The 25,476-nt window shown below is 46.6% G+C and overlaps 1 protein-coding gene across 9 annotated transcripts; it reads right to left on the bottom strand.

Moving 5' to 3' along the window:
- Positions 1 to 314: 314 nt before the first annotated feature.
- On the bottom strand, positions 315 to 25,402 carry traf3ip1 (TNF receptor-associated factor 3 interacting protein 1). 9 transcript variants are annotated; one of them, XM_030343803.1, is made up of 16 exons: positions 25,168 to 25,402; positions 21,894 to 21,962; positions 18,704 to 18,865; positions 16,750 to 16,884; positions 15,926 to 16,399; positions 15,454 to 15,525; positions 15,094 to 15,114; positions 14,603 to 14,678; positions 14,220 to 14,240; positions 13,935 to 14,025; positions 13,292 to 13,384; positions 12,444 to 12,579; positions 12,204 to 12,240; positions 11,998 to 12,074; positions 3,816 to 4,033; positions 315 to 3,411 (listed from the first exon to the last, which is right to left on the bottom strand). In XM_030343803.1, the coding sequence occupies exons 1-16, from the start codon at positions 25,288 to 25,290 to the stop codon at positions 3,246 to 3,248; spliced, it is 1,971 nt and encodes a 656-aa protein (XP_030199663.1). In that variant the 5' UTR covers positions 25,291 to 25,402; the 3' UTR covers positions 315 to 3,245. The 9 variants fall into 9 exon arrangements, with proteins under 9 accessions (XP_030199663.1, XP_030199664.1, XP_030199666.1 ...); XM_030343804.1 differs by having other exon boundaries at positions 12,447 to 12,579; XM_030343806.1 differs by having other exon boundaries at positions 13,292 to 13,381.
- Between the last annotated feature and the right edge of the window lie 74 nt (positions 25,403 to 25,476).

The raw sequence follows: 25,476 nt of genomic DNA, 5'->3' as shown, positions 1-25,476 counted from the left end.
ACTTCTCTTTCTTGCGCCCTGGCGGAGGGGCCTTCAAAGGAAACGCTCAGCGATGAAAGCGTGAGTCGTGCCAGACGCCTCGGAGACTGTGCATGAACTTGTCAAAAGTACAAAATATGCCGTTCATCATGCCTTTCAGCCCTGTAATACAATGTGGGCAATCCAGACCGCTCATTAAATGGACATTATCTGGTCGAGCTCCCATTAGCTATGGGCTTCCACGGAGCTCAATTCATTCGTTCACTCACTCCTCACTACCAACCTTCAGGGACTCAAAACCATTTTTTTTTTCCTCTTTAAATGACACAAGACACATTCTTATTAAAATGTTACCGTTTAATATCACTCCACTACAAAAAGTATAATTATTTGAACTATGATACAGACTCTTGATATACATCATTTACAATTGAAAAGACAAAATGGGGATATGGTACATAGAATTTACACTGTCAATGTTCCTTTCATAAAAAAAAACATACAGACTCATTTTTGGAAGAAAGCGTTCAGACAGATCTGCCGGCATTCAGGTATACAATCTAATTATCTATGTTGTGCAGCTCTTCTTTAATGTCTGCTTGTACATGTATGTGTGTTGGTGTGATGGTCCAACTATAATACTGACATTACAAATAAAGAGTATTCTTGAGTACATTCGTGAACCCTTTGTGAGACGTACCATAACGAAAGAGAATCACTGAGACAAACATGTATATTTTCCATTACTTTCCCTCCAGGTAGGTCTTCTGCGCGTACAGAGAGGACGGCAAGCAATAAAATTATTATTGGAAATGTCTAAATTCTATTTTTGTATTTTGAAACTGTAGTCCTATCACCAGCCATTTACTTCAGTAAACTAGTCAAGTATTGCTTTGCTTGTAGAGAAAAAAGAAAAACAGAGGAATCTACAATTTTTCAACAGGCAAGTTTGACAAAGTAACAAAACAAACACAATCTTAAATCGCTCCACTTAGCCTCATAAAATAATCATACAACTATTGCCAAGCTAGACGTTGTACAATACTGTACTTCCCCGTTAGTCCTTCACGGAGACAAATAGTTTGGCAACTCCTGCAGTACAGTCCATGGTTCGGGGAGCAGGGGTCGACACATGGTGTTTAGGGACATTGTTGTTAGAGTCGACAGACATGGAGAGGTGCATCCGGTCACAACTGGTTCCTTACGAGAAACGATCCTGCTATAAAAGATCTGGTCCCGAATTCATCATCTACTAGAAAAGGGCTTTACATTTTGTCTCGTCATCCAAACAATTTTCAATAAACAAACAATCAATAACCGTTGTCAGGTTGACCACATTCAAAGTGCCTCAGTGCTACTGACATGGATACAGTTCCTGTACAGTAAGGTAGCTGTCCCGTGTATTGCTTTCAAAAGGGAGGAGGGAAGAGTTAAAGATAAAAAATAACAAAAAAAAAAAGAAGCATACTACAAAGCATAAGTATACTAAAGCTCCACCTCAGCCATCATAGCTCGCTTGTCTGAAGTGACGTGCAGCCTGATGGAAGCCAGGATGGATGGAGACGGAACGTGCCTGGCTGGCCTCAAACTACCGCACAGCAGACCAAGCACTGAATAAGAAAAGGATTTACCACAGACTGCTGTCGGTTGAACACGGGTTAACTTGGCATGTGGGTTTTTCCTATCGGGGTAAATGGGAATATAATAAGTACAAATATAATAGGAATAATACAACAGCCAGTCTGATGATGGCGCCGTTTGAAGCAGATCTATGTTTGTAGCAAAGTCAGTACTAATGAAATGTGCAGAGCTTCTGGTGCAGCAGACTGTACCTGCGTGCGCTGCCAGTTGGTGCGCTGGTTGGTTTTCCGCGCTAAAAGAGGATCTTTATGTTGTCTACCGATCGGGGGGGCGAGCGTTCTCCCGTCTGCTGGCCGGCGACGGCTCACAGCAAAAAAGATCATGGTCATTCAAGCTTACTTTTATTAGTTAAATAAGATCGTTCAACATCTGGCTGGTTGTCTAGAATGTGATTCTGCAGCGCCAGACAGGTAGTTTCCACTTGGTCTACAAGTCAAGGCGAACTGGAGGAAAAATTTCTTTCCTCGGACGTCCAGCAAGTGCTCGATTTCTGGACCTGTTGAAACCCCCACCCCTCCTCCCTTTTGGCCAATAGATTAAATTACATGTGTGTCATTAATTAAAGAATTATAACCAGCCTGATCTGATGGTTTTATTTAATGGAACGTTCCTAGTGGCCTCAGGTTGTGATGGGTTTATTGAATGGAACGTTCTAAGCCTTCTCATACTTGATGGTGGTCTGATTTAATGGAATGTTCTAAGCGTGCTTAGGTTCTGAGCTGTTTTTATTGAATGGAACGTTCTAAGTCTCCTCACGTGGTTTTATTCAATAAAACATTCTAAACCTTCTCAGATCCTGGCCTGCTTTGATTAAAGAAAAGGTTCTAAGCCTCGTCTGGTGTTCTTATTTAATGGAACGTTATTAGCCTCTTCAAGGGGTTTTATTAAAGGAAGGATCTAAACCTTGTCATGTTCAGAAGTGTCTTTATTTAATCAAGCTTTCTAAGCCTTCTCCATGGGTTTTATTAAATGGTACGTTCTAAGCCTCCTCAGGTGGTTTTATTAAATGGAACGTTTTAAACCTCCTCAGGTGGTTTGATTAAATGGAACGTTCTAAGCCTCCTCACGTGGTTTTACATAATGGAACGTTCTAAACCTCCTCAGGTGGTTTTACATAATGGAACGTTCTAAACCTCCTCAGGTGGTTTTATCAAATGGAACGTTCTAAACCTCCTCAGGTGGTTTTATCAAATGGAACGTTCTAAACCTCCTCAGGTGGTTTTATCAAATGGAACGTTCTATACCTCCTCAGGTGGTTTTACATAAAGGAACGTTCTAAACCTCCTCAGGTGGTTTTACATAAAGGAACGTTCTAAACCTCCTCAGGTGGTTTTACATAATGGAACGTTCTAAACCTCCTCAGGTGGTTTTACATAATGGAACGTTCTAAACCTCCTCAGGTGGTTTTACATAATGGAACGTTCTAAGCCTCCTCAGGTGGTTTTATTAAAAGGAACGTTCCAAGCCTCCTCAGGTAGTTTCATTGAATGGAACATTCTAAGCCTCCTCAGGTGGTTTTACATAATCTGACGTTCTAAGCCTCCTCAGGTGGTTTTACATAATGGAACGTTCTAAACCTTCCCAGGTTCTGACGGTGGTTTTATTGAATAGTGTCCGGTGGACTCTCAGGTCCGGGAGGAGAGGCCGATGCTTGTTACCATTTTGTGGATCTTTTCTTCGTTCCTCAGGATGTTGGACTTGACCGCACAGATCTTGTCCTGCTGGTCCCTGATCAGCTGATCCAGCTCCACTAGCTCTTTCTGCAGGGGCTCCACAGACCGGTCAGTAGTTCTGTTGGGCACACACACACACACACACACACACAGTCAAGTCTCTTCCGGTAGTGTAGCTATTCCATGCCAAACAAATATATGTGAACGGAGGTGGGGCATTCTCTAAGGACACAAAGCGCTATAACGTTATAACGCTATAACGTACATTTTTTAATCGATTTCAATGAGTAATTTCTTTGAAGGGTGTGTGTTCAACTCAAATACAAAAAAGAAAAGTATCTAAATTACATAAATACATTGTATGAAATATACATGATTCTAATAAGAATATAAAATCTAAACATTATAATCTGTTGAGAATATAGTGCCTATAGTGCTATTTATCACAGCTCCCTGGTTGACATAGGATCCAAAGGTCGACGCGACCACCACGTATAGTCCTCCATGTGCGTGACCCCTGACCTCTGCTCCTCCTGCAGGGCGGCGGCGTGCTGCAGGTTCTCCCGGCGCCAGGCCAGCAGCTCGGCCTGCATGGAGTCCATGTCCTCCTGGATGTAGTCCATGATCTTGCCCAAGGGCAGGGCGCTGCGGCACACCGTCTGCACCGAGCCCCGCAGCCGCTCCATCTCGCGGCCCACCAGGTCACGGGCCTTCCTCTGGGCCGCGTCCGACACCGGGCCCTGGGGGGGGGGCAGCGTTAGGGATAGCGGGCGGGCTTTGGTGAAAACCATTATGTTAGATAGTACTTTTGTATAATATTAGCACTAATTCTTTATCTGACTGGCACCTGTTAAAACCTACGCTAGAATCTACTTTACAGTGAGAACGGGGGGTCGGTTGGGATAATGGGCGATAGTTTGAGAAAACTATTAAATGGTTAAATGGTACATTTGTAAAATAGTAATAATACACTATTTGTCTGGCACCTGAGAAAACTTACGTGAACATGGGCTTTACATGAAGCGGGAACAAGACACATTATGTTTAAAACGGATTCACAAATGAGACTGGATCCAGATAGCCCAGTTGTTTTATGTCCAAACTGTCACCAGTTCTCTTTAATCTTCTCCCCCTGAACGAGCAAAGCAACTGCTTCTGGTCACTTTACATAAATCAGGCGAAGGTGTCTAGGAGGACACATATATATCTTATAGAACCACGCATCTTAGTCCAATATGCATCAATGTATGCAAACAGTACATCGCCATTCTTTATGATGCATCACCGTATACATCCACAGCTCTGGTGTAAACCGAACAGCTTTGGTGAATTCCTGAGGTATCGCCCTGTCTACCTGTCTCCAAACAAAGCCCCTTGGACCGAGTTAAAAGTGGAGCCTGGAACATAAACGATTTGGCTTTACACTCACGTATAAATAATAAACAAGTATATAAAACCTGCGCCCACACACACGGATACACACGCACCGAGAAATCACTCGGGTCTCCCCAGACCAAAACATAACAAGGCCTCTGCAGAAAGGAACTCGGGGCTGTGTTTAGCCCTCTCGGGTTTCAAGGCTGCAAATGTGTGGCAGGAATCCTACAGACGCACGTGTTTATACAGAGAGCGTTTGATGAGGGCTGCGGAGGCCCGTGGACGGTTGGATGATTGATTGGCTGGCTGGCTGGCTGGCTGGCTGGCTGGATGGATGGCTGGCTGGCTGGTTGGGTCGCTGACCGGCTGACAGAGAGGCAGACGGACCGGACAGTTGGCTAACTGGCTGGCTCGCTGGACGGATGGCAGACGACATTATATCGTGTGTGTGGTGTAGGGGGGGGGGGTTCCACTGCATCCCTGCTCCATCACCCCTGTGATGAAGGGCGGGGGATGGGGGGGGAAGGGAGGGGCCCCCCTTTGGCACGGTCGGACCCCGGGATGTTTGCTCAGCTGGGCCCGGAGCAAGGGTTCGGGGCTGGTGTGTGCGTGTTAGGGGTTGGTGTCTGTCCGTGTGCATAAAACGACGCTCTAGACCTGGGTTAACACGCACGCACGCACGCACACACACACACACTCACACACACACACACACACACACACACATACACCCTTGAGAACATGCGTGCGCAGTGCCCCCCCACACGGGGCCCTGAAGCGCTGTTTGTTTTGGTAACAGACTGTGGCAGGGAGGTTATTTTACTGCAGTATTGAGTAACGACTACACTACACTTGTGCCCCCCGCTTTCAAGTTCAACCCTCGGCCCAATTTATGTCACGCAGAGTCGTGGTCCCCTCCCCACGTCCCCGTCCCCCCTCCCAGCCCCGCAAGAGTGGCAGGCCCAGGGCGCTCGTGACAGTGTAAACTAACTGACAACTTCCGCTTCCAAACACACAGGCTGTCATGCAGGGTGGTGCGGCGAAGGGGGTAGCTGACTCTAATTCAGTTGAACAGCCCCCCCTGCCTTTTCCAGTTATCTTTTCCAGTGCAATCGGGAGTCCCATTCATCCAAGGGACTGGATGGGAACTTGCAGTGAAGTTAAGGTTCACTCGTCAGTGAGGAACAGATAAGGGGTAGGGGTTTCTTGATCGAGGATGCCAGACCGGTGACATCAAGGAGATTAGACTCTGGACGGTGGGGATCGAACACAGTACCTGGGAGTCGAACACCGTGACTTCCCATCCCCCTTCAGCCCCTCCCCAACCAACTGGACGCCCCAGCCGACAGGCAGATAGAGGGGAGCAGACCAGACAAGATCTTGAAACCTCAGGTCTAGAGAGCATGGGCCCTTTCTTTCCCCCCCCCCCCCCCCCTTTAATCTAGTGTGAGACCGAAAGAACAACCTAAACACGCCCCGGTGGTTCCCGTCCGTCAAGGTGGGTGGCATTCCCAGCCGGGACGCGGGCGAGACCACCAGCTAGACAAACACTCTCCAGCTCCTCCAGCGTGCCAGGCTGCGGTCGCGGCCCGCCAAGGCCCCGGCCCGGGCCCTGTAGCTTTATTCTGTGTGTCATCCTCGCAGGCCCCCTTCCTCGCAGCGAGACCCCCGATGTCCCCCCCACTACCACCACCACCAGCTCACCCCTACCCCTGCTCTCGGAAAATTACAAAAAAGGGAACGATCCAGGAGAGAAAACATGACCCCCAGTTCGTGTGCACTCTGTCCTGGTGTTCATAAATCACCACTTTATAGGGGGGCCCCAGGTCCGCACGTCTGCCCCCTTCCCCCCACCCCACCCGCTGGCTCCCAGTTTTCCCTTTTTCTCACCCCGAGCCCAAAACAATATTTGTTTAGATGAGGGGGGTTGAGGGGGGTGAGCGATGAGGAAACAGAGGGCAGGTTTTCCCATAGCCTGCCAAGGGACAGAATAAGGGTTGGGGTGTTGGGGGGGGGGGGGGGGACGACAGACCCATGCCCAGCGATGACGCCAACGGGAGCAGGTGTTGTCCGGCGAAAACCGCGAGGCAGAAACGCCAAGTCTGATGTGGAAGGAAGGAACACTAAACAAAGCACTGTGAGACAGGAGGCCGTCCCGAAATAAGTTCCATTTGGCTGGAGCAACACGCTGGAGCTAGACTGTGATCTTAGAGCTGTTGTTCTTTCTCATCTGTTTGATCTTCATGGATGGGAGGGTTTTTTTTGTGTAAGCCACAGGTTGGACATTTCAGTGTTACCACTCACTCAAGCTGTAATATTTCAGGGCGGAGACAGCAGAAAAAAAGCTTGAAGCCGATCCAAAAACTTGCAACGCATCCTGCTCTCAGAAGCCTAATCAGCCTAATTAGGAAAATGAACGGTCAAATAAATGATAAATGGAGTGGCAGGAGGAAAAACACTGTTCAAAGAAATGAGGAAAATAAGAAAAATACAACTGGCATATCTCTGGGGTATCGTTCATTAAAGAACAATTAATTAAAGGGGAATGGTCACGCTCCACTATGGGCAACATCAACTCTGGTTCCGTGGAAAACAACGCAGAAAAAGACGAGACCGTTACCGTCACTGGTCCGGAATGTGAACTCTCAATTGGTCCATCAGGACAAATTACGTCAAGGGTCCAACTTTTGTTTTTCTCAGAAACTGAGTGGATGCTGCAGATCTCTGTGTGTTGACAACATGCGGATGAGGCGGTACTCTTTCGTGTTATAAAATAGCCGAGCGTGACGGTTCCTCTTTAGGTTAGTGTGCGGGAGTTTGTGGACGACGGCTGGTTTAAGCAGCCTCACCTGGCCCGAGTGCGACTGATTGGACTCTGGGGCTGGGAGAGGCTGCACACCTGTTGCACATTGAGCACTCAATGTGCACCAGTTAAACCAGCCATCTCCACGCACACACACACACACACACACACCACATTCAGTATTGGAGTAGTGCAGGACAAAGAATTGGACTCAATGAAACCTCTGTCTTGAGTTAGGCTGACGGGAGATCTCTGAATTCTCACTGAAACCTTCCCTCTCAAAACATTGATGCTCAAAACATCACTGCTACCAAAATACGCCGACTGACGATTTATTGGAGGATGTATTGATGACGTTTAGGTGAGAATGCGGGGGGGGGGGGGGGGACCGGCTCCTGGTGTTGCATGTCTCCAGGTCAGCACCTTGTGGGGTTTTACAGGGTGTTCCCGGAAAAGGGTGCCGGGGTGGTCCGGGACAAAGATCTCCTCTAAAAGTTTTCTTCGTTTTCATAAAAGAATGTCCACAAACACAGCCGGATCATAAAAATAACTGGGAGGCAGTGAGGTGAGGAGAGAGGTCCATGGAGAGGGGGGGGGGCGGGGTACCAGGATGTTGTTACTAGGGCACGGTGAGGCCCTGGGGAGCCATCAACCGAGATCACCGCGCCGGCCCCTGCCCTGGACACAATCGGGGGGCCGTTTTTGTTACCGCGAGGTGGGATCAACTGAAAGCTTTCGCTTCCATCGTTGGATGAGGTTTAATGAAATAAGAAAATGACATAGAAATTGCCTGTCCTGCATTCATCATCGTTATGATCTTCCGTTGTGAGCAGGGATCAGAGGTAGAAGGAAATCCTTTCTATTGTCGGAGAGAAATGCGCTTAAAAACGTTGTACTTTCCATTCAACAACCGGGATCATGAGGATCTGTGTGATCTAGTCCGAAAAGGCCACAAAAGCCGTCTTAAAAGCAAAGGTTTGGTTTGTCCCTAGTTCGTGCCAGTGTTTCAACAAAGCCGCCCATCCCCATCCCTCATCCATCCATCCATCCATCCCGCCCCCCTGCTAAATACCTCTGATATGTCAACACAGTCTAGGCGCAGGGAATACAGCCAGCGGATCGCCATGGGGTCATTTCCTTACATTTCCACATACACACAGAAAAGGGGGCTCTGGATGTTTATGAAGACGCAGGCCTGCAGGGAAGGAGTATTTATTTTCCTGGCGATTCCGCGGCGAGTGTACAGACCCCCTTCTCCCCCTGTGACCCTCACTCAACGGCCATCCATTTGTGTTCCGCAGGGTTTATTTATACGCCACAAACCTTCATCAAGGCTAATTTGGCATGGGGGGAGGGGGAGGGGGGAGGGTGGGGTGCGGAGGAGGGGAGAGGGAGATGGAGGAGAGAGGGGTGCACCAAAATATTCTTATAAAAACGCAGCTGCTGCCACAGAGGGTAGATTCTGTGTAAATACCAGAAGACACCCTTCTAGAAAGTATCTCGGAATAATAAACAGACGCGGCGCAGGGTCGCCGGGGAAGGTCGGGACCATAAATATACACCGAATTCTTCAGTCGCACACACACACACACATCGCACTGGAACCAATCGCGCACACCGCTCTAAAAAACAACCCTCCTTGTTTACACCGGTGATATATATATATATATATATATATATATAAATGTATCGCCATGCGATACACGCTGGCGGCGGCTCCGATGGGGAAACACGTCTCGTGAGTGACATGGTGCAGATGCCCGGGCGGGAATGGGCCTCGGGTTGGACTTCCTCGAAACGGCTAGGAGTCATCCTAGCCAGAGCCGGAGGATTCTCATTGTGGCTGAAAAGGTTTGGGCCCGACTCGTGAGACAGAGCTGATTTTGAACCAGAGAAGGACCAGGGGAAGAGTTCTAGGAGAAGATGTACCTCTTCAAAGAACATCAAGAAGATGTGAAAGTGTTACATAAGGGGGAAAAAAAGAGGGGAGGTGCACATCGAGGTCATTACCACAGGTGAAGAGAGCTAGGTGTGTCATCTGGGGTCAAGCAGTGTGTTTTTAATACAAACAATGAGGCCTGTTTTGTTTCTTCACTGGAGGTTTGAATAAAAAGTGGATCTGGGACACATTGACCGATGGACTATTTTGATATACGTCAGCGTTTGAAAATGGAACAGGGCACCCCCTCCCCCCGAACCCACCAACGCTGTTGAAACATCAGACCTGTCACACCCCGTGGGATAACGAAGCTCAATATTTACACTATTAACCCGGTGTGATTCAGTGTGATTACAGGAAGAGGTACTCCATTACTGTGACCCCCCCCCCCCCCCCCCCCCCGTCTGCCTGAGGAAGGAAGTCATTACAGTGGGTCCTACAGCTGATAAAGCACAGCCAATCAAAGTGCTGAGCGAGAGAGAGAGAGAGAGAGAGAGAGAGAGAGAGAGAGAGAGAGAGAGAGAGAGAGAGAGAGAGAGAGAGAGAGATCTCCAAGCTGCATACACAAACCATACATATAGGATAGCTAGAAGTCAGCGCTTAAATCCCCAGGAATCTGAGAAGGCCTTTATTAAGTTCATTATAAAAAAACCAGTAGAGTGTGCTTGGATTGCACCAAAGAATCCCAGGTATGTTAGAAAGGACCACTGTTTTCCCTTCTTTGACGTGGTGCACAGAGTTGTTTAAAATGTCATTAATTCCTCCATTTACCTCTCCTGTGAATGCGCAGTAACCTTGGAGTGTGACCAGAGCGCGTTTACCATTAGTTAGCGCATGTGACCACTTAGCTTGACTTGCCATGCAGGGCGAACAGGAGAACGTCCAGACGCAGTCATTAAGTGTTGTTTAGCATCGTTTATCATCTCGAAGATCATTCGCAAGAATATTTTGACAATATTTACAGGCATAGTCTCATCGTTTACATTGGAAGAACAGTCCAAATATTACAGAGCCCACCAGGCAAACACAAAACTGTCGTCGGTGGTAGATTGATGATGAAATATGACCTTAATCATTCAGGGGTCAATTCAATAAGGAGGGGGGGGGGGGCAGGAGAAAGAGAGAGATGAGTGGGTGTGTGAAACCAGACTGAATGTTAGTCAGGACCTGTGGGTGTGTGCGTGTGTGTGGGCTTCAGAAGCGGAGGTATTTGACCAGCGGAGGGTCTGACACCAGCCGAGTGAGGGATGAAGCCTGGGAGCTGGGGAGGGGGCAGGAGGGGGACAGACCAGGGTGGGGGTGAGGGTGTCCCTCTGCCACGAGTGACAGGCCAAAACAGCGAGTCCATCACACAAAGCCAGGGTGGTCAGGCCCGGGCCACAGCAAGGAGCGAACGGGGGGGGGGGGGGGGGGGGGGGGGAAGAGAGGGGGGTACGCTTCAGCGATGAGGACCACCCAGCGCAGACGGCGGTGGCGTTGCAGCGTGCGACCGAGCTGAGGTGCGGCTGTCCAGACGTCAAGCTTCACATCGACTCGCTCTCAAAACAGCCACGATGAGCGATGGCCGATGGCGCTCTCGGTGACCCGGGACACGCCCCCCCCCCCCCCCGTCGCCAGGGGAACGGGTGGAACCGGCGGGCGGGGAGGGGCTACGCCTGGCCTCGGAGCGGAGCAGGGGCCGGTAGCGGTGGAGCGAGAGATGGCCCGCTCGGTAGGACGGTCGGTCGGGGAACGCGGCGTTCAGTCATAAATAATACACAGGGCGGTTCACCAGCCGGCGGGGGGAGGGGGAGGGGGAGGAGGAGGAGGAGGAGGAGGAGGAGGAGGAGGGAGATGCCGATCGGGTGACATATCACACGTCACACACATCACACGCCAGGCTCTCTTGTTTTCCACGCAGGTCCTTCCACTCATTCTGGGTTGGATCCCAGAAGAGGCGACCTTGAGCAGGATGTCTTAACCCCCTCGCTGTGCAATGAGGGCATTTAGGGTTTTTTTTGCCGTCAAAAAGCAAACATCAACTGTTTCATTTTATTTTTTTAACAATGTGATTCAACTGTGATTCTTTGGAAGGTTTTGCTTTTCATTTCTGCGATCACCCTGATCCACGCTTGGCGTAAACAGACCAAACCAGAGCTCTCCCTGGGCTGGCTGTCCCCAGACGTAGGAGATTAAAGGAAAGTGGATTCCGACTAGAGTGGTAATCGGAGGTCTGCAGGCCGTGTCGTAGATACGGTGTTCAGCGTGGTCCTAGCCCCCAACAACAGCCTTATCTGTGCTCTATCCCTTGTGTGACGCCACGCTTGTTTGGTTGTTAATACTCCTTATGCTTCACCTCATCTCTACGTCTTTGTGGTTTTGGAAAGCAATGTAATTACAACTTTACACCCCATTTGTCAACACAACAATAACAATGACAGGCGTGTTTTTCTCATGGGTTGGAGCCTGGGTGAAACAGCCAGATGCATTGAGAGCTTGTAAAAATAGATATTTGTAACACCGGCAGGCAGGTTATGAGCACAGAGTGTGAGCCGACGCTGCCCCCTAGTGGAGGGTGTGTGAACTACTACAACGGATGTACTGACCTGCTCTTTGGATTTGGGGGACGATGACGATGATTCATAATCTTTTTTGGTTTCCAGGATCTTCTTCACAAGACCACCTGAAGGAGGAGTGGGGGGGGGGGGGGGGGGGAGATAATGCAGATTGGATTTTTATATCAGACCTGAATTCAAAGTCTTGTGGTTCATTCTCATCTAAATCCAGACTTCATCATGATGTGATTGCATACCGTGTTTCTCGTCTCCATTCAGCTCCACTGCGTTTGCCTGAAATACATTAAATACAAGAATTGCTTTCTCGAAAATCCTTGCTTTTTGCATGTACCACAAACTACAAAAAGGAAATTGTGATGAATACAACGAATAATAAATAAATGAATAAATCGACATTTACATTAGTGTTTTCAATTTAAATGTACGTCGTTGGTAATGGACCAGCGTTCTTCTAAAGGCTCTCCCTGTACTCTCACCACCTCCAGGTCAGGCATCTCGGGTAGAAGGAGGGCCGCCTCCTCTACTAGGAATTGCTCATCTTCGTCCTCCTCGTCCTCAGACTGCTTCTTGCCCTCCATGATGACAGCGGCCGGGGGCTTTGCACTGGCCAGCCTGGGAGGATCACATTACGGCTTCATATTAATCAATTCATTAATTATCTTTTCAATTCCATCTCACAGGCCATATTCACAGAGCGGCCATCTTGGTTCCATCTAGGTTCTAAAAGCCAGCCAACTAGCGTGGTGATTAAGGCCCAAAAGGGATAGCTGGGTGGGGGAACCTTCTAGAATCTTGGCGAACTGAATGGTAATGCATTCTAAATGCTACCAGGGTTGGGGTAGCATGGCAACCAATTACCTACCAAATGAATCCTATGCGTCTGCAGCCCCCGACTAACCTTTAGAAAATGGCTTCTATGTGAGTAGGGTCTATGACGTCTACTGCGTAGATGAATGATGCTTGCCAAGTCGTAAGAATTTTGCTGTGCTGAAGCAATTTGGTACATGCAACAATAAACACACTTTGACTTTGACTTTGACTTTGATATAAACTCTTAAAGAATATGTTTATATCAAACTGCGCGTCAGATCCACGGTTCGCCATTCCTGCGATGTTTTGTCGATACCGATAGATGAGAAGTCAAGGCCGTTGGCATATGTATCTTCATCAACACATCATCTTCACATTAGAACCCTCTCCAGACGTCACTGTATTTGTGACATTTGACAGAGTACCAACGACTGCTATGCGACCCGTCGGTGTCATTTAGGCTGACTACGAGTGGACAGGGTGGGAGTGTGGCTTGGGCGGAGGGGGAGGTCACCTCTCTGGTGGGGGGACGTCAGGGTGGCCGTCCTGTCTCTTCACCCTGGGCGGGGCCGGGCGGGCGCTGCTTGGCCGGGGTATCTGTCTGCTGCTGTGGGGGGGGAAAAGGGAAGGAATGAGTTTCATAGTGACATCACAAGTGGGCGGCCACACAAGGAGAAGGAGAAGGAGAAGGAGAAAGACAGGGAGCAGGATAAAGACGAGGAACGCCTTCGGAAAAAGGATAGAGGCCGGGAGAACGACAGGGAGAAGGAAAGGGAACGGGAGAAAGATCGGGAACGGGAGAAAGATCCAGAACAGCAAGATGTCCATCCAGATATATGAAGGATAGATGAGCAAAGTTTGCTAATGTCCACTGGGTAGGCTGGTAATCTGATCAATCCAGTGTACATCTGGGTGGACACGCCCACTTGTGATGTCACTATGAAAATCTTTCCTTCCATGTGCCAAACAGCTTGTACCAGCTAATCACACCCACACCTGGTGGCATGACATGAGCCCTTTAAAAAGCTGCAGAACCATATATTTTGTATTGGGCATCGAACTAGAATCAGTTTCATTACAGAAATGTACCGTGTCAAAGGTCAAGTCTCACAGCCAGGGGTGTGTGTGCGTGTGTGCATGCGTGAGTGCGTGCTAACCTGGGGGTGGTGTTGGCTTGGGGGTCCGATGTGTCTCCGTTCTCTTGAGGGGCTCCAGCTCTCTCTGCTGCTGCTGCTGCAGCTTCTCCTTCTAAAGCAGAGGAACGCAGCATGAGACACCAGCACCTGAGCCACATGCTAGACCTGTAATGACACACCAACACTAGCACCGTAGAAATGACAGTACGCCACCAAGCTCAAAGCGTGGACGGGAACAACTGGGGAAGCAGCACAAAGTATAAACGGAAGGTCAAGAAATGTCATGAGGGAGAATGAAACACTGACCTCCTTCACTGTCAGATTCATCTGGAGAGGACCATACAGACAGGAAGTGGAAAGACCAGACAGGAAGTGGAAGGTGAGCCATCACAATAACATTATTATGGTACACTCCAAGGAGAGTACAGCATTATAATTACCGGTATAAGTTACTCAACAGTAATCAAAAGCAACAAGTAATGAAAAAATCAACAACTATAACAGCCTACAACTGAAGTACCTATACATTTGCCAATCTACCCATCTTATCATATACAAATCAACCTGACACAAAAGCCTTGGTGAAGTCTACAAACACAACAAAATCAGTTCTAGGAAAATACATTTAGTACTCAGACACAATCGGTTCTAGTATACAGCTCCTGAAAGATATGTAGTAGGGGAGTTACCTTGACCTGTGACCTTTGGCCTACGTCTCTGTCCTTTGGCAGACGAGGGCCGCGGTATTCTTGCCAGACTTTCTGACTGGAATAAACAAAACAGACACAACTGAATCCAACTTCCAACATACATATATTTATTGTTTTGTTTTTGAGAAGTCAGTTGCAACACCAAGCGTTACCTGGTCCTCTGCCAGCTCTGCTGGCTACGCAGACAGAGGAACGAGAACTGGGTTAACTATTAAGCAAACGCTCTCCCACCAAGCTGACCACCACCGTTAGCACCGGGCTAAGTCACTACAGACTGTAGACTAGCACAGCTTTGTCTGCTAGGGCTAGCTGTCAACGGGTTGGGCTGCAGGACGATAGCTCTTCAAAAGCAGCTGATTATTTAATTGAATAATTCATTCAACCAAGAGATAAAAGGAAGCATTTTGCATAAGGAAGCACTAAAGCAGAGAAGCAGGGTTAGCCAGCCTGTTAGCTTAAAGGAAATATACCTCAGGGGCATCCTCTTCAGCCTGAAGGTCGGAGGTCAGGGACAGAAGGGGTTGAAGGTGTTAGTATGCGCCTAACCTTATATAAAGTCATTCAGCTGATGCTTTTTATCCAAAGTGATTAAGAGTGAATTTAGATCCATGCCATTAAGACCAGGTAGAGTTAGTTTATCAGGCTCAAGGACGCCTACAGGTAGACTGTGGATACTGGCTGTTTTTATAGTCCTGATCATAGCGTCGTTGACCCAGATATAGCATATATCCTAAACCTCAGCTAACCTAGCCTGTATGGCCGCAACTATGGACCAGATGAATACACTGTGGTTCCTAGTTCCCTCAAAGTCTGGGGAGGAGATGACTTACTGGCGCTGTTTTAGCTGCTCTGCTGGGTTCTTCTGGATGGGACTTCGGCTTTTGGTCCTCAGGCACTTTGGTCTGAAAGGACAGACCGAAACATAAACACAAACAAAATAAAATGATTTTTTTTCTCCCTAATATCAAGTACATCTTGCACCACTGGGGGAAATATGTGAAATATGTGAAGCATTTTCTACTGAGTAAACAACAATAATCTGAAATAAATCGGTTCTCCATGAGCTGCTGAGATAAGGATGCAAAAAAGGGTGAATAGGCCTATTGAACGCTGAATATATTTCAGTGTGTTCAAGCATGAACTCCTGTTGTAATGGAGTTGCAAATCCTAGCCAGCTAGGCTGCCAAGCCGACTCAAAGCGAGCCGACTCAAAGCGAGCCAAGCCAGGCCAGTAAAGTCAAATGGTAAAGGCCATGCGATGTACAAAAGTGTGCTATACTACGGAGTAGAACCATAACCAACCTTTCTATCGCCTCTCTCTAGAGCTTTTCCTCTCTCCTCGCCCTCCTTGGGCCGCTCCCGCTCTTTATCCCGCTCTCTCCGCCTGTCCCGCTCTTTCTCCCGGTGGGAATCCCGGTCCCTCGTCTTATCCCGATCTTTTGCTCGTTCTGGATCTTTCTCCCGTTCCCTTTCCTTCTCCCTGTCGTTCTCCCGGCCTCTATCCTTTTCCCGATGGCGTTCCTTGTCTTTATCCCGCTCCCTGTCTTTCTCCTTCTCCTTGTGTGGCTCCTTCTCCTTCTCCTTGTGTGGCTCCTTTTCCTTCTCCTTGTGTGGCTCCTTCTCCTTCTCCTTGTCCCTCTCCTTGCCTCGCCTCTCCCGGGTCCTCTGTCTCTCTCTGGTGTCCTGTCGCACCTCTGGCTCTTTGGGCTGCTCCGGGTCTTTATGCTCCTGGCTCCCGCTCCGCTCCAGGATTTCTCTCTTCTCCTGTAGACAAAGCTGGAGCTCAGACGACAGGAAAACAAGCTAGATGGATTACACAAGAGTTTTCTGTAAAGTGACTCAGTGACATTTTCAGAGAAGGTCATTCAATGGTCAGGTAGGGGGTTAGGGTATGGTGTTCTAGTATGTGGACAGGTAGGCTGTGAACAGTGGGGAATCTAACCCTGTACCTTTAAAGTTCCAAGAGTTCCACACCCTCACCACAATGCTCAACTGTTCTTTAATTCAATTCAGTTGACAACACTTCCATTAACAATGCATATGAAATCTCTTTGCAATACGTACATTCCATTGCAGGTGCATAGATAAATAAATAAAAAAGGAGTGCTGGGCGTGGTACTACACACCTCTCGGTCGGGCTGTCTCTCGCGTCCTTCCCGGTTCTCCTTGTCCTGGGAGCGGGAGGACGAGGTGGAGGCCTTGGACTTTGGGTCAACCTTCTCCCCGGCTAGGACCCGCCTCACTGCGTCCTCGCTGGACATCTGAACCCCAGTACCAGCGGGACCAGTAACAAGAGGGAGAAGAGCGGCATCTTACTAAGGGCTTCCAGACAGCCGGTGTTGTGACAGGTAGGGTGTAATGAGCAGAGAGACATTCCAACAACATCAGACCCCCCCCCTGGGGCCACACACTGCGTGCACTGCAAACCTTTTCCAAACTCAAGAAGCAGGTGAAATGGTATGTTTATTCTTTGATTCCTTCTTCATCTTCTGGGAATAATGAGAAGCAACAAGAATGGTAACGCGGGACAAAGGGGAATTTCCTAAAGCCTTCCGTAGGAACTTCTTTGGACTTGAAAATAACACACTAACAAGCTCCCTGGACAGCAGCAAGAACAGCAACCTGCAAAGCAATTTTTATTACAGACTACGTCGGAATGAGACACACATTCTTCAGGAACAAAGCCGAGATTCTGACATTACCCCTTGGCAATAAGCCCTCGTCTATTGGCAACCTGCATTCTCAACGCCAGTAAACCAAAATAAAAGCTTCAACAAAGCTGTTGTTTTCAAAGTTAACTTTTTGTCAAAAGTGAAATGCTGTTGCAACAGTCAGGACAATGTGACTTGGCAATTAGCATTCAGAAGCTCCTGTTTCCATGTTAGGACCAAACGAAACTAAATAATGAAATAAGCAAACACTCATATTTACATAAAGATTTATAAATCTCCCTGTGGACCGCTCCTAGGACACAGTCACAAACATCTCACACCTCAGTCTCCTTGGGGTTAATTAAAACGATTCAGAAGCACTTTCCTCCAGTGTCCAACCTTTTCCCAACAACACACTGGATCGTCAATAGACACCTACATGGTACCATACACATTTGGCCAGGGAGAATACGGTAACAGCCAGAACTGTGAAGGAGGTTTCTTCCTGTTCATACTCAATTCTACTCAAGTTTTCCAGCAGGAGATGCTGAACTATCGATTTCTAAATGTTGTAGTAAATAAATGGTCTTGTATTTACTATGACCATTTATTATTTAGTATATATTCATTAAGCAGGCACTGTATTCCAAAGCGACTTGAATTTCAGATACATGTCATTAGGGAGCAGGTAGGGCTTGGTTCAGGGCATCTTGCTCGCCAGTAATTGGCCCTCGTGACCAGACTTTAACAGCTGATTTAGGCGGTTCTAGGGTACTAGATCTCCCTTATAAAAGATGCCAGCTCCCTTCAGCAGAAGATGACATTTATTTTGTTTTTTGCTTATTTTCTTCATGTAAGACTCTGAAAAACTTCTTGAATCTCTTTTAATTGTATATGTTATTGAAATAAATATCCAGTCTCCAAAGGACTTCGACTGAAGATATTTCTGGGTTTTCCTGTCCTTAACAACCCTTGCTAAAGAAGAAATAGCTAAAAAACAAGCTGTAAACAAGAAATAAGAAAAATACCTCATCTTTACCATAGGGATGAAACTCAATACTGGCTTGTGCACAAAATAGTAACACTACAAAAGGGTTCCAAGGGAGGTAAGGGCTCTTACTCCGACTGTTATAGAACAATGATACCTAGTGAGGTTGGATGAGATCTTGCACAGAGCTGGCTTGGGTCTAGCCTCTAACTCGAGAGAAATCCATCGTAGCAGGGAACAAGAGTTATAGTCCCATCATAGAGAACTCTTGTAGTGCGCGCGTGCGCGCGTGCGCGCGTGCGCGCGTGCGCGCGTGCGTGCGTGCGTGCGTGCGTGCGTGCGTGTGTGCGCGCGCGTGTCCATGTGTGGATTTCTGGAGAAATGTGGATTTCTCTCGAGTGTCCCTGTGTGTCCCTATGTCTGTGACCCAGTGAGGCAGACCTTGCTGAGGCAGCACTTGGCGATGGCCTGCAGCAGCTCATTGGTCCGCTCAGGCTCGTGTCCTGCCACGATGCGCGCCGGCTTGACCGCCAGCGACTCGCCGCTCACCAGCATCACCACGTCTATGGCCTTCTGGAGGAAGGCGATCTTAGAGTCTTTCTCCTGGGATAGAGAGGGGGGAGTAAGAGACAGACAGACAGATGACAAATTGTTACAAAGTGGTGTAAGCAAACTCAAATGTACAAAAATAGGCACCTACGTCCTGCCCACAGCCTTGGGATGGGTCAGGGATGCAGCCCGTGTCCCACCTCTTTTCAACATAAATATCAAGGAACTGAACAGAACACCTGGCATCGGGTTACTAGACACCGAGGTAAAGTACCTATTGTTTACTGATGACTTGGTGCTCATGTCCCCAACAAAGGGAAGGCCTAGACCAGAACCAAGACTTTCTGCAGCGATTCTCCCAGACCTGGGGCCTTGCAGAACTGCATCAAGACCTGTCAAGGTGTTTCTCAAAAGACCCAGCTTCCAGGACCAGCAATGTGAAGCCTTCCCAGGCAAGGCTTGTAGTATGGGACTAGCAGTGTTTCCCCTGCATGCATTCAGCAGTGGCTCAGAGCCACCACTAGATTTCTAGTGACACTTCAATCAGCCATGCAAAAACGTTCATAATAATATTTAATTATAGCCGCCGCTCACAATGCAATTGCTTTTTAAAAAAAAAACGTATTTCAAACACGACCCTACTGCACCCTCCATTGTTCCATTATCGTTATTGTCATTGGAGAAATAATGTGGCAAAATAGTTTTCCATTTAAGGTTTCTAATCAAGAAGGCATGAATGGCTTTGGACTAAATGCAGGAAGCATAAAGAGAAACAGTAACAGGAGTGACTTCATTATAGAAAGTAGCATATTCTATCGAGAACAGAAGCAACAGTATTTTAAAATCCAGATGGTGGGATGGCTACAAATTGCAGCCTGAAAAGTGTATTTGTGCAAATATAAACAGATAATGTGTCTTGAATGTCATTTGTTGTTTTGTCATATTGGTAGGGCTGCTAGATTATGGAAAAGATCATCATCTATCAATCATATACATTCGCACGCACACCACACACACACACACACACACACACACACACACACACACACACACACACACACACACACACACACACACACACACACACACACACACACACACACACACACACACACACACACACACACACACACACACATTATTTTTGCACTTCAATAAACAATGCCTTAATGCAATTTGCAGTGATGGAATGTTGCAGTTCAAGTACAGTTTCACTTGCAATTCCTTTCTAATTTTAAAATTGCACTTTTGATACTTGAGACAGTTTTGTTTACAGCTCAAGTTTAAACTGTCCAATTTACAAGTTTGCACTTAAATCCTGTTGTTTAAGGTGAAGAGGTGTAAGTGTGTGTGGTGTAAGTAGGCTACATTTGTATTTTGTAACACAGTTGAGCCATTTTCATTATTACCCTGCCCTAATACACACACACACTCACATATATATATATATATATATATATATATATATATATATATATATATATATATATATATATATATATATATATATATATATATTCGACTATATCGGAATATCAGACTATACATTGGAAACATATTTTTGATTATATCGCACTCTATGGCAGTGCCGGTCTTGGGAGAGAGAGAGAAAGAGAAGGAGAGAGGAGTATGTTTTTCAGTGTAACTCGACTAGTCTAGAGACCTCCCATCTCCCCAGAAGGATGCCTCGGTTCCACTGTTGTTATGCAAAGCATGGGCTTAACTGACTATGATGTCTTCACGGTCCTTGAATCACTATAGAGATGAGCACTGTGGCTATGTGTACCGCAGTGCTCAACATCACATTGTTACTGTGCTACTCTGCCTCGAATAGCCACCAGTGGTTCCCTTCGTCGGTGCATGCGTGGTGTTGCACCTGTAATTCTGAGCGTAGCCTGCCAAAAGTCACGATGTCGGTTACGTCTGGTGATCTTTATGATGCGAGGGTGATGTGCCGCACTGCTGGAGATAAACGCAAACCTTCTCATCTGCTCCGTGTTTTAATGAGTCTGAACTTGTGACAAGGCGGGCCGTAGTGACGGGTTTGGGAGAGGTGCGTCCAGGCTACACGGTGAAGGCTACGGCGGCGGCCTCTAGGATAGAGACCTACAGCTCAGCTACAGTGGCGTTCCAGAAGAATTCGGACCTCGGCGAGCCCAGAGTTTGTTCACTTGGACTGGGTCCAACCTGGAGCAGCAGGAGGGGTAACCAGACCAGAGGCTTCAGAACGTTTGGAAACAGACAGGTTTAGGACTGCGGGGTTGTTTGGTGGGAACAATTCAGCAGTTTAGTTAAACGTCAAGTCAAAAAGAAAATCTGTGGTAATACTGCAGGGATATCCAAGTTATCCACACTGTAATCTAGTTCCAGCAGTCCTACTATGTTTAAGCAGAACCTATAGGGAGAGACAGCACTGGGCCTGGCCTAGAACCCAAACAGGGCTGAGTTATGCAATGTTTCCTGTTTTTGTTATGGAGACATTCTAACAAAGAGAAAGTAATTTTAAAGTGGCAAGATAGAGATTCTTTTTTATTTCTACAGTGGACAGTCTATAAAATGTTGGTTTAAAGCTTCACAGACACTCTATATCCAGAAATTGATGACAAAAGTATTGTTTGCACGTCCAGTGGGGAGGAGACCTCGGGGAAGACCCAGGACTAGATGGAGAGATTATATCTCAACACTGGCCTGGGAACGCCTCGGGATCCCCCCGTCAGAGCTGGTCAATGTGGCCCGGGAAAGGGAAGTCTGGGGCCCCCTTGCTTGAGCTGCTCCCCCCGCGACCCGACCCCGGATAAGCGGATGAAGATGAGATGAGAGATGAGTATTGTTTGTGTAAAAATATACATCATCAGCGTGGATAAGAATTGTACATAAAAGTTATGTTTACAAATTAAATTGCAATTGTTTTTTATCGCTCATATTTACAATGTTTGTTTTTAAGAAAATAAATTCAAGTCAGAATTGAGAAAACTGAAGCCAGCAGATGCTATGTCCTTGCCAAAGCCATTTTGAACAAAATTAAATACAAAATGGCATTGCATGCACCGGCACCTTGTCCGTCTCTTCTGAGTGAGCTCACCTTGACATTGTCCGACTTCATGTCGTTCTCCACGTACAGACCTTTCATGAAGCCTGTGGTCCGGATCACCTAGAGAGGAATAACAACACTGCTTACTATTTTCCTACAGCATGCAGGCACATGTATCCAAAACGACTTTGTTCAGAGGCAGGTCATTAATAACCAGGAACCTAGTACCTTTTGGCTGAGAGATGTACAGCCCTAACCACCATACTATCCTCACACAACACAACCCAAAACACAGATGAAACGCTCAGTATACCCCCTGCAAGTTGCAATAGTAAAAATGTACCATCGTTTTGATATAAATGGCAGTCAAGAAATGTATCGCCATAGTGAGCACCAAACATTTAAAGACTTTTATTAATTTTTTTGTACAGTAAATACAAAAAAGGTACTCTTTAAGAGAGTGAAATTATGGCGGTAGGAATTACAAAAGAAAATAAGAAGAATGTAACTGAATCTTATCCATTTAAGTCGTTTACGCTAGCCAAGGAGTCGAAGACACCAGTGGCCTTGAAAACCAGCAACTTGTCAACACGCAATGTGCGTGGTGTGAAGTGACGCTGCATTCCCTACAGACTCCGGCACAAGCTATCTTCTGCCCATCAAATATACATGGAGGGAAACACAAGAGGCCAAAGACGGTGGGACAACAGACACCTCATTGGTGTCACCGAAAAGCCAAGCTTATCCTCACACTTGACCCCTGCTATACATAGGGGCAGATTGCGAGCAAGATGGATAGAGCATGAGATTTATTTTTCTTGAATATCAATGTTGACGTTTTATGAGGAAAGAACAATGAACTGAGATAAACCTCAATCATGGGGTGAGGGTCAGCAAATTAATATTAGAATGTCTCAGTAACATAACAGGAAGCATTGTGTATCTCCACAACTTTAGATTTGTGATTTCTGGGCCGGACTATTTGACGTCCCCCCCCAGAAGTTCTGCCTGATAGCATAGGACTACGGAATCCAAGACAACAGGATCGGTAGCTTGGATTTCACTGTATGTGGAATATTACTCCATATTTTCAGTGCGACATTCTCCCACCTGTAATCATCAGGGAGGCTCACTGTGCTGAAACATTCCAATCCAAACTTAAAAGTTCAGCTCTCATAACAGTTTTGCGCCATCGCCCTTCTAACCATCCCTGGAAGAAATTATCCCCACTCTGCATTCCTCGATAATTAAGGGAGTTTCTTTCTTGCCCTTTGGGGGGCTAGGGTTTCATAGATATATGGACTTCTGTAGGGCAAAATATTAATGATTATGGCCCCATTGAGGGCCGTACAAATAAAATGTACTTGACTTGAAAACATCCATGACAAATTCTACGGAGGCGAACATCACTCTGTGTTTTGAAGGAGACAGTTTAGAGGACAGTCTTTAGTTTGGCTCCACATTGTCTCTTATCGTAAAAGCCTGGCAGTTGTTACCACGGCAGCAGAGTCAGTGGGTTGTAGTTGTATTGCTCAGGTCCTATCATCAAGGTGCTCCTTCTAGGCTGTTTTTGGGATAAGCACTATCTGCACTATCTGCTCTATAGGTCAAGTCCACTACCAACTCCTTATGTAGCCAATCTGAATGTGAACATCACCAGATCAAAAACATAAGATAATCACAGCTTATTGGGACTACCAACTGTGCTCTTTAGCACAAAATAAAAACATTTAGATTACGATAATTCGTAATTTCATACGAATATAGCATGTGTGAATTAATATGATTCAGGATAATTACATTACATCATAAAACAGCAATATAGTTTTGATACAAGCTTAGATCAGCTATATACAAATATAATAATATTCCTTTTCAATGGGCAGATTATTGTTCAAGACTTTGCGAACCCATTTCGGAGATAAGCTTCTTCACATGATCTCAACGTGACACCCACAAATACTAAGAAAGCTTCTGGCGGACACTTGGTGCTGCTCTTAAATCCTCGTCTTAAATTGTTGTCCTTGCACCTGCCAGAATGGACCCTGAATTGTATAGGGAAGTTAACAAGGGAAGCCATCAACAAATGCCATGGGTTTGATGATGTGTTAAGCCATTGGTGCTAGGACTAAGGGCTAAGTCTCAATTGAATGGTAGTGAGGTACTATGATTTCATTGCAGCCTACTGTTACATATTGTAAAAACTATTGTCCCATTAGAACATTTGAAACGCCAGAATCAAAATCCTTTGTTATTTGGTAGATAGCCTTTGTGATTTTTCTCAGCAACCCTTTTTAATATAACTGCGGCATTTGTTTAATGGAAAAAAAATATTGAATAAAGGATCCGTCAAATACACACACACACACACACACTTTAAACTATAGGGAATGATGATTTAAAAATGTCCCATACATTTTACGTCCAGGCATGTTACATTTAAAATTGAATGGTAGTGAGGTACTATGATTTCATTGTAGCCTACTGTTACATACTGTAAAAACTATTGTCCCATTTAGAACATTTGAAACGCCAGAATCGAAATTCTTTGTTATTTGGTAGATAGCTTTTGTGATTCTTAAGTTCTCAGCAAACCTTTTTAATATAACTGAGGCATTTGTTTAATGGAAAAAAAACATTAAATAAAGGATCCGTCAAATACACAAAGCACTCCAGTGTTGTCATGAGTTCAATCACGGACATAAACCTCACCTCAACCTCCCTGTCAACCAGCTGAAGGTCCCATTTCATGACATTGTGGTCAGCGAAAGGCTTGGAAGATTTGTGAGCATTAAACCAATCGCCTAAATGTCCCCTATCCACAATATAGTGAATTGGGGAAATCTAGATTAGGAGTGTAAACTTTTTCTCTCTGTTGCGTCTAATGAAGCACATGACACACGCAGGTGTGCCCCAGGGCACCGTTTGGGACCCACCTGGTTAGGCTGGTTAAGAAGGTTAAAGGTTAAAATCGTGCCTAGCAACGAGACGACGCTACGATGATGGCCGCTAGCTTACCCGTACCGTCATGCCATCTCAATCACCGGTTAACGAACAGTATATATGACACGACACAGACGATAGATAATCATAGTGTAGCTGCTGCTAGATTTTTTTAATACATGAGCCCACTTAGCTTAACTTACTAGCATGGCACTGCAGGTTAGTTGGCATTAACTCGTTAGCTCGGGGGCCGAGACACGAATAAAGACACCAATAAAGTAAACATAGCGGTCGCTGTTACACAATGGTGCCGTGTTCCAACATTGATTCCGAACTGGATTATGGTTATTATTATTAGCTGGAGCGCTAATGTTAGCCTCACCTCACTGAAGATGTCGTGGAGGTATCGAAACGGCGGCTTGCCAAGCAGTTTGTCGGTCAGAGGAGGCTTTTTGATGACTTTACCCAGCGTGTCCTGGGTCTTCTTCACCACCGCCCCGTTCATGGCAGCAGTATAAGCGGACACACCCGCCGATTGATACTTTATCTAGGCGTTAAAGTTGAGTGAGTGTCTGGGTTTGTTGCTATGCCCTTAGATCCCCACAGTGCATCGTTACCCGAGGGAACGCGCATGCGCGAAGGGTCCGCTGCCAATGGCAACGGCTAACATTCTGAGTGGAGCCACGGAAGG

Source organism: Gadus morhua, chromosome 20, assembly GCF_902167405.1.
Source record: "Gadus morhua chromosome 20, gadMor3.0, whole genome shotgun sequence".
Classification (NCBI taxonomy): Eukaryota; Metazoa; Chordata; class Actinopteri; order Gadiformes; family Gadidae; genus Gadus; species Gadus morhua.
This window is presented reverse-complemented; position numbering and strand designations above follow the sequence as displayed.